The sequence below is a fragment of the Aspergillus campestris genome (assembly GCF_002847485.1).
Source record: "Aspergillus campestris IBT 28561 chromosome Unknown P168scaffold_4, whole genome shotgun sequence".
NCBI classification, from domain to species: Eukaryota; Fungi; Ascomycota; class Eurotiomycetes; order Eurotiales; family Aspergillaceae; genus Aspergillus; species Aspergillus campestris.
The window spans coordinates 1,141,813-1,155,301 of record NW_020194339.1 but is presented as its reverse complement, the minus strand read 5'-3'; the positions used below and the strand labels follow the sequence as shown (position 1 = coordinate 1,155,301).

The window sequence follows — 13,489 nt, the reverse complement described above, 5'->3', positions numbered from 1 at the left end:
GCCAGAACTTTTTTTCTTTTGTTTGGCGGGTCTCAACGATAGCTAGTTTAGCCGCCGTGGCGTGGAGAGTCACGCCGCGGGTCGGGTCTCAGATATGGACCGGATCGTGCCGAGTTGCCGGTTTCCACCAAGAAAGGGATGTCTCGTATATGTACACCGTAATATGCTGTATATTACCTCCGCAATGGCCAGTGCAATCTGTCCGAGTGGGTTGTTTTGATGGTTTAATGTAGGTTCTGGGTGGCGGTTTATCGTGGTGGACGAGATGGGCTGATGGGGTCGGGGCTAGTCCTGAATAGGGCGGTGTCACGTGGGGCATCGTGCACCTGACCTGTACCCTGTATTTTGATATACTTCGATCAATCTTCCTGGGATCACTTTGTATCATTTTCTGGACGAATTGAGTGCGCAAGGATGAATACACTCAAGCCCATGATCCGAGTTGAGTTACGTCCCCTGAAGATTGAGTGGCCGAGCAATAGAAACAGATGACCTCTCCACACCTGTTCTCAATGGATTCCCCAAGAGATCAACTGGAGTTCGGCTTTTCATCAAAGGGAGTTGAGCATTCCATACCTTCTCCCCCTACAAAAGTACCAAACTACCGAAGAAGAACCATATCCCTCGGCCAAGCCAACTGTGGGGCCCTGTCAGCTTCCCCAGCCAGATACATAGCAACGCGCCTCGGTTATGGAGCTGGGCGGGGATCACTTACTAGCTTAACGCTGGAGTGTCCTTACCTCGCAGTAGACCGCTTCCCAAGACCAACTAACTACATAATTCTTTCATTTTCAGGGATAAACGAACTTGTCACATTCTACCTATCTATCTTTCTATCCTTACCCCTGCAGCAATGGCTTCGACGTACAAAAACATCAGCTTTGAGATCCGCGATAAGATTGGGATTATCAAGGTGAGAATGTCCCGTAGCTTTATGTTTGATTTATTGAGATGATTTGAGGGCTCCGCTTACCTGGACGCTGTCGTCATAGCTGAACAGACCGAAGCTGTTGAACTCCTGGGATGATGCTGTCGTCGCGGATATGGTTGGTGCCTTTCGGGAGCTCGACGAGCACCCGCATACGGTCTTTACTGTTTTGACGGGTGAAGGGCGGTTCTTCTCTGCCGGGGCTGATGTTCGAGGTATTTTTGTTATATACTCATATCCCTATAATCCAATGTCTAGGGAAAGGAAAGGAATGCCTAACAAGCAGTACAGCTGGTATCCCTTCTCTACCTGCGGAGGCTACCGCAGCGGAGACAAAGCTCTTCTTCATGAACAAATTCTCAACCAGTACGATCCCACACTAGAAAGGAACAAAATATCTAGTAGAAACTAACACCAACAGCCGTCGAACTCTTCCGCTCCATGATCGACCACAAAAAAGTCTTCGTCCTCGCCATGAACGGCCCCGCAGTCGGCGGCGGCGCCGCCTGGTTCAACGGCATCGCAGACATCGTGCTAGCCGCCTCAAACACCTACATTCAGATCCCCTTCAGCTCTCTCGGCCTGGTGCCCGAGTACGGGAGTGCCAACACCTTTGCGCAAAGCATGGGCGTGCGCCGCGCGAACGACCTCCTGATGTTCGGGCGCAAGTGCCCGGTCGAAGAGCTGCAGGCGTGCGGGCTGGTGAACCGCGTCTTCCCCGTGGACGGGTTCCAGGAGCATGTTGGGAAGTTCTTGGAGGAGCAGCTTGCCGCGAATGACGGGAAGAGTATGATGGAGGTGAAGCGGTTGCAGAATGCGCCGCTTAGGTCGGACCGCTTGCTTGCGGTTTATGAGGCTACGCATGCGCTGGCGGAGAGGTTCGTCGATGGGACGCCTTATGAGCGGTTTCGCGCTAGAAGGGAGCAGCTGATTGCTGGTATGTTATTTCTCTCTCTTCTGTTTTCGTGGGAAACCCTTGTTGGTGTCTGGTTACTGATTTGCGGGTTACAATAGCGAGTAAGAAACGCGAGGGGAAACCCAAGGCTTCGCTGTGAGGCGGTTAACCGTGGCTTACCTATTGGTGTTGCCGTGGGCTAGCATTGGAAGGCAACACTCTTGTCATATTATGAACGGGCAGTTGCTATTAGATCTGTGCCCAGCCAATTGTACATACTACACGACGAATACTACCTGCGAATTTCGTCTAGTATACCATTGATCTCTAACTTGACAGTCCGATACTTTCCGATAAACTCTACGAGATCGAGCGCGATCCGCTTGTCCATGCTCAACGCAATGCGTTGATAGCCAAGATACAGCAGTCAGATGGTCAACGAAGAACGTTGACATCCATGCCGTATTCACCCCGCATTCTACGCCACATGGTCTACGATCCTGTCTAACGGGAGATTCACCCATACACCTCTTTTACGGAAGCCGCGTTCAAACAAGAGGGACCTTAACCGGGGCGTTGTCGGGTGACAGCCCAGCCCATTGCGATCCCCACTATCGACGTGGTATTGGATCTGGCTTTACTTGGGTGAACGGCATGGCTGCTATGTCGTGCATTGGGCTTCAAACGGGAATAATCGGCAGTCTCTTTGTCTGCGTGGTCGGATTAATGCGGGCGGTTCTTTCCCGATGACCTTGGTGTAAAGTCCTGCAGGGGACTAAGCCGGGAAGAGACGCTGGCATCGCTCGCAGTAAAGTCAATTGACTCACACTTGCGGGAAAAGACGCTCAGCTACAGTAGCTGAATGGCTATTCACAATGACTGCATGCTGACTGTTAGCTCAGCTGAAGTTCTCAAAGCCAATATAAACAAGGTGGGTCTGTCTTTGCATGCTCGGTCTATCGGAAATGCCGATCCAAAAAATATGGATGGTCCTACGACCACCACCGAACTATATTCATATACAAGCGTGCTTGAGCGGACTTGGGTCACCAGGTATGTAAGTACAAACCATAGTGAGATCACATTTGATAATTTCTCAGCCGCAGCTTAATGTGGTATTCAAGGTAGTGAGCATCGGCACCCTACGACCTCCAATTTGACGAGATGCCGTCTCATGCATGATACTGGACGACAGGGATAAGGGCAATTGAAAATAAATACGCTGAATAAAGGACGTCACTGTCTTTTAATCATCAAATCAACAACCACAGCATCATTATCTAGCCCTCCACTCCACCAACATGAAGTATCCCGCACTCCAACAAGTCCACATAGGCATTGGCCCCAATGGCTACGAGCCCCTGGAATCGTATCACGCCAATTCTTCTATCTACGAACAGGAGCACAAGGCGCTGCAGACTCGTCTACTACAGATTTGCCCGTCCCACCTCTGGTTCAAAGGGTCTCACGAAAAATCCTGCCCGCGAGCTGTTCTCGTGTCGAAGCAGCACCAGGAGCAACTGGCTCAGCTTCACGAGGCCTTGACTATCGCAATAGTCGAAAATAACAAAAACGACATCGAAACGAAACGAAGAAAAATCGAACTAGAAAATGGTCGTCTGTATTTGACCGGCCGAGATATACAAATCAGTTCTCCAACGTTCGATGAGATTGTCACCACTTTTCCTCTAGTAAACCCTGCACCTACCTCGTCTTCATTACCAGTCATTCATCAAAGATCCAACTGCGCGTGCCCTCTGCTGTAGTTTCCTCGTATCTTCATTGACTCGGGCAATGTCGGACAGATACACACTTGCCGAAGTGCTCGCTGTCGCGCAAATCCACCCTTTCTATAATGAAAAGGTTCAGTATCCGCCGGATACAGAGGCTATTCAACAAGCCAGACTCCGTACAATTGGGGCGACGGATGTGAATCTCCACAAACAGCCACTGCTGCATAAGAAAGCCTTGTACGGCCCTAGACAATCTTTCCCCTAGATCCGCGAGACTTATTAAGGCAGATACAAGACGATTAAGCGACTCACGCACGATGTCACTCCGCAAAATACATACCGCCACGGCTCCTACGTTAGTATCACGGGCAGAGGATCAGGCGGGGTCCCCATGATATTCGCCATGGACATGCCCGAGAATCAACGACAGCGAGCCCAGATGGGACAGTTCCTTCGACTATGTCGTGTAGTTGAACCGGGCGATTTCGTCCTCTCCATCCACTTTTCAGGGTGGTTCTACAGATAGGAGACGCCATCCCACGCGGCAACAACCGGACTGACTGAGCATAGATCTCTCGATCTCATGACCGAGATCATGGAAAATGCCGGCGCCACGATCCTCAGCGCCGGGAGCACCATGCCGCCCGCAGAGGTCACCAAGGCTCTGGGCGACTACCACATCAATATGCTGACTAGCGACGGCAGTAGGATCATCCAGGTAGTCTGCCACATTACCAGCCTGCCCCAGGCCGAGCGTGCACGCATCAGCCTCTCCAAGATTATTTACACCTCAGAGCCGCTCACGCGCGCACAGCGGGACCTAATCAAGAGCACACTCGGGGACGCCATCAAAATCCACTCCGTCATGGGTAACGCCGAGGCCGGGCCATGGGCAATCAGCAACCTTGGCATCACAGGGGAACAGAGTTCCGACGGCGCTGCCACCAACTTCCTCATCGACACACGCGACATCCACATTGAGATTTTGCCTCGCTCTGCCGCCTCCACGGGAAACTGTAGTAGCGACGGCGCCGTCTCCCTCCCCGACGGGGCAACGGGCCTCATAGTGCAGACCTCCCTCCAGCGGCTCCGCAACCCACTCCTCCGCTACGTCACAGGCGACATCGGCTCCCTGCACACGGTTCCCGATCACGCCGCGACGCTGATCCCCGCCAGCGAGCGGAAGCACCTGCGCGTGCTGCGCCTGCACGGTCGCGACCGCCGGTTCAGTTTCAAGTGGGACGCGATGTACTTCGACTTCGACAAGGTCGAGGCCGTCTTTGAAGCCCCCGAGTGTGGAATCCTACAGTGGCAGGTCATCCTCGGTGGGGCGGACGAGGACTCTCCCGTGGCGACGCTGGAGGTACGTGTCCTCCGCGGACCCCCCCCCCCCCCCGTGTGGGGATTCTCACCGAAGAGGACCTGGTCGATCGACTGAGGGGATTTTGGGGCGTGTTGCCAGAGAATGAGCATTTGGTGCGGATTGTCTTTGTGAAGGGGCTTGCGGAGTTTGAAACCAGTGCCACGGCGGGGAAGGTAATTCGGTTTGTGGACCGATGGCATTAGCTTTGACCTATAAAGGGAAGATAGTGGGTTGGCGCGAGGTTGAGAGGAGGCAAGATTGACAGGGAAGTTCCACGGCACTTCAAAATATCGGGTGGGTCCAGGTGAGGCGTGCGTCAACACGGGATCCCGTCTTGGTCTTGAAGTCTATTCTACTCTATTTCTTCTCGCGATCCTTCTGGAGATAGACACGATGGAAGATAACACAATGAAGAATCCAAAGATACCAGAAACAATCAGTCCAATCCCGCGCCTTGAACCCCGCCGACGCCATCAGTCGGATCGGATTCCTCATCCAGAAATCCCTTACTTATCGCGATAGTGGACTGACGATCTCCGCCATCTTCAGCTCTTATCACGACATCGTCAGCAAATGAACGGTCTCTGTGTGCTCCGACTTTCAGGACGAGGTCTTCCACTCCCCGCCCACGGATCTCGCTTTGAAAAAAAAAAAAGAACGAAATTAAAAAATTAAAAAATTCCCGCCTCCTGTCGCGATGGAATTCTATTCCACGGACATGTCGCTTCGACATTTGACTTGCGACAACCAACTCTCTTCCTTCGAGTATTCGCGATTCTGAGAATGACGTCGAAGTTCGACCAGGATGGCTTCAACTACCGCAAGCCGTCTGCGACCGTGCAGGATGAAGAAACCGTCCCAATGGAGGCGGACAGCGCCCCCGTTGACGCCTTTTCCGAACCGTTACAGAGGAAACTGAAGTCGCGGCACTTGCAGATGATCGCGATTGGAGGTATGTGCTTATTTTATGCCACTCAAATATCAATCGGGATTTGTCGGTCTAATTGACCCTTGGCATCTAGGGATTATCGGTCCGGGATTGCTGGTCGGCTCGGGCAATGCCTTCAGTGAGGGTGGACCGGCGGGAGTGTTAATCAGCTTTTCGTTGGTCGGGATTATCGTTTACTTTGTCATGTGAGTTCTCTCGTGGTTATTGCAAGACAAGATCATAGTACTGACTGGTCAGGCAATCGCTGGGTGAGATGGCGACGGCCATCCCGGTGACGGGGTCGTTTACCGAGTATGCGCAGCGCTTCATCGATGACTCGCTGGCTTTCGGGCTGGGTTGGGCGTATTGGTACCTCTGGGTGACGGTACGTCTCTTGTGTTTTGGGTCTTCCCGCTTATACTGACCATGGAATAGATTCTGGCAAACGAGTATAATGCCATCTCTTTGGTTATCGGCTATTGGACAGAAACAGTCCCCCAATGGGGCTGGATCTTGATCTTCTGGTTCCTCTTCTTGTTCCTGTCGAATCTGGGGGTATTGGCGTACGGAGAGATGGAGTTCTGGCTGTCCTTGTAAGCACCTCGCGCTTCGTTGACATACTGTGTACTAACTTCACTAGAATCAAGGTGTTGGCCCTGATCGCCTTCTTCATTCTAGCCATTTGTATCAGCGCGGGTGGTGTCGGGCCCGGTCCTATCGGCTTCAAGTACTGGAGTGATCCCGGCCCATTCGCGGATTCCATCAATGGAGTTGCCAAGACATTCGTTGTTGCGGGCACACTGTACGCAGGGACAGAAATGTATGTCGACTGCTCACGACTCTCAACCTCGAATAGTGCTAACAAAACCAGGGTCGGTGTCACCGCCGGCGAGTCGAGCAACCCTCAGAAAGCCGTCCCCACGGCCATCCGCCAGGTGTTTTGGCGCATTCTGATTTTCTACATCGGTGAGCATCATTCAACGTACTGGAGATACAGGGGCGAAGCTAATCCAGCCAGGAACCATGTTTTTCATCGGCATCCTCCTGCCATTCGACGACGACCGCCTCCTCGGTTCCGACTCCAGCACGGCGAACTCACCCTTAACCCTCGCCCTCGAGGATGCTGGCATCCTCCCGGCCGCGCACCTGATCAACGCCCTCATCGTCATCAGCGTCATCTCCGCCGGCAACGGCTCGCTCTACGTCGGCTCGCGCACGATGCTGTTCATGGCGCGCAACGGCAAGGCGCCCCGGTTCCTCGGACGCACCAACAAGCACGGTGTCCCCTGGGTGGCGCTCATCTGGACCAACGTCTTTACCTGCATCGTCTTCCTCACGATGTCCTCCAGCGCAGGCCGTATCTATAACGCCCTGATCACGCTATCTGGCGGTATGCACCCTTTCCCAATACTTGACCCTTACCCTTTGAACCCACCCAACTAACATAAACAAAACACAGTGGCAACCTTCATCGTCTGGTCCGTCATCTGCATCTCGCACATCCGCTTCCGCCAAGCGCTAGTCGCACAAGGCGACGACCCCGCGCGCCTACCCTTCCGCGCGACCTTCTACCCCTACGGCACGTACCTGGCGCTGGCGGCCACCGTGTTCCTCGTCTTCTTCCAGGGCTACACGGCGTTCCTGACGCCGTTTAGCGTAAACGACTTCATCATCAACTACATCATGCTACCGGTGTTTGCGCTCTTCGTGCTGGGGTACAAGTTCTGGCACCGCACGAAGCTGGTGAACCTCAAGGAGATGGACATCTGGACGGGGCGACGGGTGATGGAAGCGCGCGAGGAAGACGCCGGCGGTGGACAGTCTACGACGCTAAAGAAACGACTGTTGAAGGTTTTTGTTGGATGAGGGGGAGTGTTTCCTATCTGATACGACCACATGCGTATATACAATATATTATATCATATCATATCATATCATGAAAATTGTACAGAGTTCATGTATATGTTCCACATCCCTCGGTATCGGTCACGTCGCACTCACCAAACAGTATCTGCACATAACCGCCCAGATAACCCACCCGACGGGCAGAGCGGATCCCCGACGGGGGTATCCCCGAGTGCCGAGTAGATTAGATTATAGCATTCCCCTCACACCTCCCCTCCCGACCAGTGACAACCAGCGTTTTCCTATCTAAGCAGATACCTCATAGTAAATCCAAGCCAAGCCCGCTCCACCGATGGACGTCCCCGCGTGCCAAATACGCCCAGAGTGAAGTCTCCAGCCACGACACTCGTGAATAGAGGTCTATTGGTGGATCGCGATACAAGGTTGCTCCGTGGGCCGTGGTATCGACCAGTCAGGTGGGTGCTTGGATGGGATCGACGGTTGCTCAGGGCTGTCTGCTGTTCTGCTGCAGGGGGGCGTCTGATGTAACCCTACTCGGTGGGTTTGGGTGTTGCAGGTTGAGCATGGGCAGGATAGGATGGGATGGGATAGGGTGGTGATACGATACGATGTAGTGTGACTTGGGAGGGAAGATGTCGTGCGTGATATGATATGTTAGGGATTGTGATGGCGGGGTTGGTGGAAATGCTTGGAGGTAAGGGGGGGGAGTATATAAGGAGGTGGTGTCCTGGTGGAATCATCGCTGGTTGTAGAAGTCGGCGAGAATATCTATACAAGTACTCCATCTATACCAGTACAGAAAAGAAAAGAACAGACAACATGTTGCTCAACAATGTACGCGTCCTTTCCCTCCCCCCTCTACCACTCGCTATTCACATCCATCCCCCCACCGAAACACAGTCAATAATAATATACTCATTATAATACAGATCCTCCCCGTCCTCCTCCCCCTCATCGCCCTCAGCAGCGCCCACCCCACCTCCAAAGCCTGCGACTACACCTGCGGCAAAGCCTGCTACAACGAGGCCGCTGTCGCCGACGCGCAAAAGGCCGGCTTCGACCTGCACGAGCAGGGCGAGGCGATCGGCGACAACGACTACCCGCACAAGTACAACAACTACGAGGACTTTGACTTTCCCGTTGAACCCACTTACTACGAGTTCCCGATCCTGAGCTCCGGCGAGGTCTACGATGGTGGTTCGCCTGGTGCGGACCGTGTTGTGTTCAATGAGAATAATAAGTTGGCGGGCCTGATCACGCATACTGGTGCTAGTGGGAATGACTTTGTTGCGTGTACTTAGATTTATAGGATGATGGTTTGAACTTCTTTGTGTTCTTTTGTAGGAGAGGTCCTGCTAAGTATGACGTTTGAATGGGTAAGGTTGACTGTTGACCAGTTGGCTGGGGCTCATGGGGGCTTGACTGCATGTTGGTGGTGTTTGGGATTTCTTTTCTTTTCATCTCGATGTTCTCTCTATCTTTTTTATATTCTTTGCAAGAATCTAAGATTCTGGTGTTGGTTTTGACAAGTCGTAGTGTTTGATCCAGGCTCGTTGGATGACTTGGGTAACGTTTGTTCAGACAAGGCCGAAGACATCATCCCCTGAGTCGAATTAGACTATGGAACACGGTCTTGGAGAACAACCTGGAAATACTCAGTATGTCAGAACCTAGAAAGGAATCTCGAAAGTAGGATGGCGAGCTAGCAACAGGTACGATAGAACCATCGACTTCCATCTAGAGATCTGAGCACCAGTCAGCAATGTTGCAGGTCACCCATCCACTCTCGTCCATCTGCATTCCATTCTCGTTCTGCATATGAGCGACCATCAGCACAGCACCAGTCACAGCACAGATGACCTGTCAGAAAGCCAAAAGAAAAACCCCGACCACTGCAACAGCCTCGGGTGGCTCAATCAGATGCAAAGCACATTCTTTGTGCGACTGAACCCATGAGGAACAACGGCCCTTACACGTGCCTGAGAATGAACCGTCTGGTGGGAAATTCCGGGGTCTATAGGGGTCTGTTCTTTGTTCTGCTCTGCGCCTCGCCTTGTCTTACACGCAATGGGAACACCAAGCAATTCCGTCGTGGAACCTCACCCAGCCACAAAAAATTAGCTACAACCTTCTTACATCACTAGACCACCCGATCACCTCATTCTGGCCTCGAAAAAAAACCAGGTATAGCTCACTTGGCGTCCAACCGGAAGGTCTGCCCACCTCCCGCCCTCTCATTACTTCATACCTCTCCCTACCTAGGATCTCGGAGAACGACCGCTCTCATGCGGTCAGCAACCCACATCCTGGCCCCAGAGAGCAGAAACAGCTGTGGCCAAGGACCATCAGGTACGCCGGGCACACGTCAGTCTCTAACGCGATCCAGCCTAGACAAACGCCACCACTCTTGCGCATTTCTTGGTCTTTGGGCGTGCGGAAATTACTCTGCATCCTGTGGGCGAATCCAGTCGTTGGACTGCCGGGGGGGCTTGGCAAGGATGCTGGATTCTGTCCGAGGTCGCCGTGGGTGGGCTTCAACCCTTGGAAGATGTCTAGTATGGACGGGACAGGGGGGGTGTCCTACGAGGGAACATCGCTCGGGAAAATGAAAGAAGAGCAAAAGAAAAGAAGCTGGAAGAAAAAGAAGAAACAGGAGAACCGAAATGAAGGACCAGGCCGATGATCGCTGGGTATACGTCTCCTCCACAGAAGAAGAGGCTGCGCTCGACAATCGTCGGAACCATTGCCCAATGGGGACTACCCAGAATCTCACGATGGTCCGTATCTTCCGATCCTGGGGGAATACGCGTGGAGCAGAAGCGACCGGATGTTAGGGGGCGCGAGGCGATTGGGTCACCGGTCATAGGCTGGTGGGGACTTTTTGGACAACGTTGGTCTGTTGGAAACTGGAAATTGCAAAGCTGCGGGGTAAACGCTCAGAGGTAATCTCGTGGGAATTCCTTTGTCTCAGACCAAGGACGCAGGCGAAGACACTAAAATCTGGGCAGCGCCATCCCCACGCAGGAACCTATGAGAATCCGGGGGCGGGCCGGGATTAGGGCTTGGGGTTGCAGCGCTAATCCTTCCTGGGCCAGTCCATCGAATTCAATTGTAATTACTCCGGTATTTCCTCAATCTATCCGGTGGCAAGCAAGTCGGCCGATGGGCTCTGTATACCCTCGGGGATTATGGCTCGACAATGGGGGCCAGAACAAACCCGCTTGTTTCTTGGTCTGCCCAGACATCCAGTCAGATCATCTCGATTCACTAAACCCAACCAGACCCCCCCATGGTCAGGCTCCTGCCGCCAATTTTAACCAATTTAAAATATTTAAAATATTTAAAATGAATTGCTAAGAATAACCCGCATGCGCCCCTAGTCTGGCCTCGGTCATGGACGATCCAGCATGTGAGGTAGGGGGCAAGATGTGTATATAAAGCGGCTCTCTCCAGATCTTCCACCGGTGTAGCAGAAGTCGATCCATTCGTTTGACAGATCACTCGGGCATTCGTTTATTCCCATCTTTCCATTGTTTTTTTTTATATATATACTTAATAATCCAACCACCGTCGTTTTACAACACATCAAGTCACCATGAAGTTCACTGCCCTCTTCACCCTGGGCCTGGCCACCTCGGCCATCGCCACCCCTTCCCTCGTCCAGCGTGACGGCAAGGAAGTCCAAAGCCTGATCAAGGACATCTCCGCCAAGACCGAGGCCCTCGACTCGGCCATCTCCAGCTACAACGGCGGCGACGCCTCCAAGGTCCAGTCCGCCTCGGAGGAGCTCATCTCCGTGACCACCAAGGGCACCGAGACCGTCAAGGCCGGCGACGACCTGACCAGCAGCGACGCCCTGGGCCTGACCTCCCCCATCCAGGACCTGACCGACAAGATCGAGACCGCCGTCGACAACCTCATCAGCAAGAAGTCCAAGTTCGAGGCCGCCGGCGCCGCCGGTGAGATCAAGGCCGCCCTGTCCGAGCAGTTCGACGCCGCCAAGGGCCTCGCCGAGGCCCTCTCCGCCAAGGTCCCCGAGGCCCTGAGCGACATCGCCGACGAGCTCTCCGCCGGCATCACCAAGGCCCTCCAGAAGGGTGTGGACGCCTACAAGGACGCCAAGGACGGCGGCAACGGCGGCGGCGACAAGCCCGAGCCCACCGAGAAGCCCGAGCCCACCGGCGGCAACGGCGGTGACGACAAGCCCGAGCCCACCGGTGGCAACGGCGGCAGCACCACCTCCGCCCCCGTCATCCCCGGCCCCACTGCCGCCCCGACTGCTTCCTCCTCCGGCGTGCCCGCCCCCACCGGCTCGGCCGCTCCCCCCGTCTTCACCGGCGCTGCCAGCCGCGCCGGCTTCTCCTTCGGTGGTGCCGCCGTCGCCGCTGCCATCGCCATCGCTATCTAAGTGTGTGGTGAGCTCGCGGGCTCGGATGCTTAGGATCCTACGACGGGTGACGAGGTCGAAGACCAGGCTACGATGTAAGACAATTGGAAAAGGGAATTTCGCATTGGGCTTTGCTCTGTATATTCGATTCTTATCGTGTACTGTTCCGGTCGGGGGTTTTTCTCGATGAGCTCGAATAGTTTAGTTGTATTGGTATTTATAATATATCGCACTGCCTATGCCTTGATTTCTATACTTGGTAAATGTTTGAACAATGCGATGTACAATAATAAGAAGTGATGGCCCTCTACGGAGTACATTATGTGGTATATTCATTCAACAGTCATGACATTCTACCATATCCTCTAGAATCACGCCTTTTTCCCTTCCCCCTTAATAGCAGAAGTGTGACTCAGAGACCTCCCGTAAGATATTAAGCACACGCCAGTGCTATGAAATCCACATAGAATACAGCCTTGTAAGGCAACTCTCAAGTATACAGGATACACATCCAGTAAATCACTTCCCAACAGTCATGATAAGCTGACGTGATATCACGTAGTCTAAGAACCATATCCTTCGACCTGCATTTAAGGCAGCGAGGCGGTAGATGACGGTAGTAGTGCTTATAAGAGACCATTCCTTCAATGTGGCTGAGTTCGTGAGGGCAGCTGGATATGATCCTGCGACTCTTTCCTATGATTAGGGCCCTACGCTAAGCAGTAGACGGCTAGTTGTATATTGTAGGACAGTGCCGATGGAAACGGTCAGCTAGTAATGGTTGTAATGTTTTTGTCAAAATATGGAAGATTGCAAGATTATGGAGGATTAAACTTGAATGAAAGCTGTGCAGAGTAGCTGGGCTTTGGCTGGTTGCACACTATTCCTCCGCAAATATTATATGGTAGTATTGATCCTCATTATATTACGTTCTAGTTGAGATTAATTTCCAGTCTCTAGTAGTTGGATGAAGGCAATATTGTATGGATTGCTGTACAGTCAATGTCAGTAATATACCCTGTGTTGTAGAATGACCAAACGTGTACAGTGGGTGGAAGTACTTGATATCGAATAGATATATATACTCTTTATATTATTGTATGCAAGCCACTTCAGATATCATTCCGACCAAACCACCCAACCCAGCTTCCACAGCTTCTATCCGAATTCCAATCCCCACATTCCTGACCCAAACAGACAATCAACCCCTGGACAAAAAAGCGACATATGTATACATCCCCTTACCAAAAGTCACGAACCAAACCAGATCGATTTTCCCCTTGCCGCGATCGATCTGCGCAATGAGCGCCGATCCCTACCAAAAAAGCCCAAGATCCACCTCAAATTCCAATAGAAGGTTCCCAATGACTTGATTCTGATACCTTGCAG

At 52.7% G+C, this 13,489-nt stretch overlaps 5 protein-coding genes across 5 annotated transcripts; all 5 read left to right on the top strand.

The window, feature by feature from the left end:
- Positions 1-853: 853 nt before the first annotated feature.
- P168DRAFT_280605 (enoyl-CoA hydratase/isomerase family protein) lies at positions 854-1,983 on the top strand (the record flags this gene model as incomplete). Its single annotated transcript, XM_024835878.1, has 5 exons — positions 854-913; positions 993-1,143; positions 1,187-1,294; positions 1,350-1,865; positions 1,943-1,983. 5 exons carry the CDS (start codon positions 854-856, stop codon positions 1,981-1,983), a joined length of 876 nt encoding a protein of 291 aa, XP_024694305.1.
- A 1,548-nt stretch (positions 1,984-3,531) lies between these two features.
- On the top strand, positions 3,532-5,496 carry P168DRAFT_341261 (uncharacterized protein; the record flags this gene model as incomplete). Its single annotated transcript, XM_024841798.1, has 5 exons — positions 3,532-3,793; positions 3,845-4,066; positions 4,127-4,925; positions 4,976-5,100; positions 5,343-5,496. The coding sequence occupies exons 1-5, from the start codon at positions 3,618-3,620 to the stop codon at positions 5,494-5,496; spliced, it is 1,476 nt and encodes a 491-aa protein (XP_024694304.1). The 5' UTR covers positions 3,532-3,617.
- On the top strand, positions 5,343-7,740 carry P168DRAFT_309945 (amino acid permease). Its single transcript, XM_024839355.1, has 8 exons — positions 5,343-5,871; positions 5,942-6,053; positions 6,106-6,232; positions 6,283-6,440; positions 6,488-6,667; positions 6,719-6,813; positions 6,866-7,237; positions 7,307-7,740. The coding sequence occupies exons 1-8, from the start codon at positions 5,703-5,705 to the stop codon at positions 7,711-7,713; spliced, it is 1,620 nt and encodes a 539-aa protein (XP_024694303.1). The 5' UTR covers positions 5,343-5,702; the 3' UTR covers positions 7,714-7,740.
- A 728-nt stretch (positions 7,741-8,468) lies between these two features.
- P168DRAFT_289146 (extracellular guanyl-specific ribonuclease RntA) lies at positions 8,469-9,373 on the top strand. Its single transcript, XM_024836931.1, has 2 exons — positions 8,469-8,547; positions 8,643-9,373. The coding sequence occupies exons 1-2, from the start codon at positions 8,533-8,535 to the stop codon at positions 9,012-9,014; spliced, it is 387 nt and encodes a 128-aa protein (XP_024694302.1). The 5' UTR covers positions 8,469-8,532; the 3' UTR covers positions 9,015-9,373.
- Positions 9,374-11,308: 1,935 nt separating this feature from the next.
- On the top strand, positions 11,309-12,121 carry P168DRAFT_280602 (cell wall manno protein MnpA; the record flags this gene model as incomplete). Its single annotated transcript, XM_024835877.1, has 1 exon — positions 11,309-12,121. One exon carries the CDS (start codon positions 11,309-11,311, stop codon positions 12,119-12,121), a length of 813 nt encoding a protein of 270 aa, XP_024694301.1.
- Between the last annotated feature and the right edge of the window lie 1,368 nt (positions 12,122-13,489).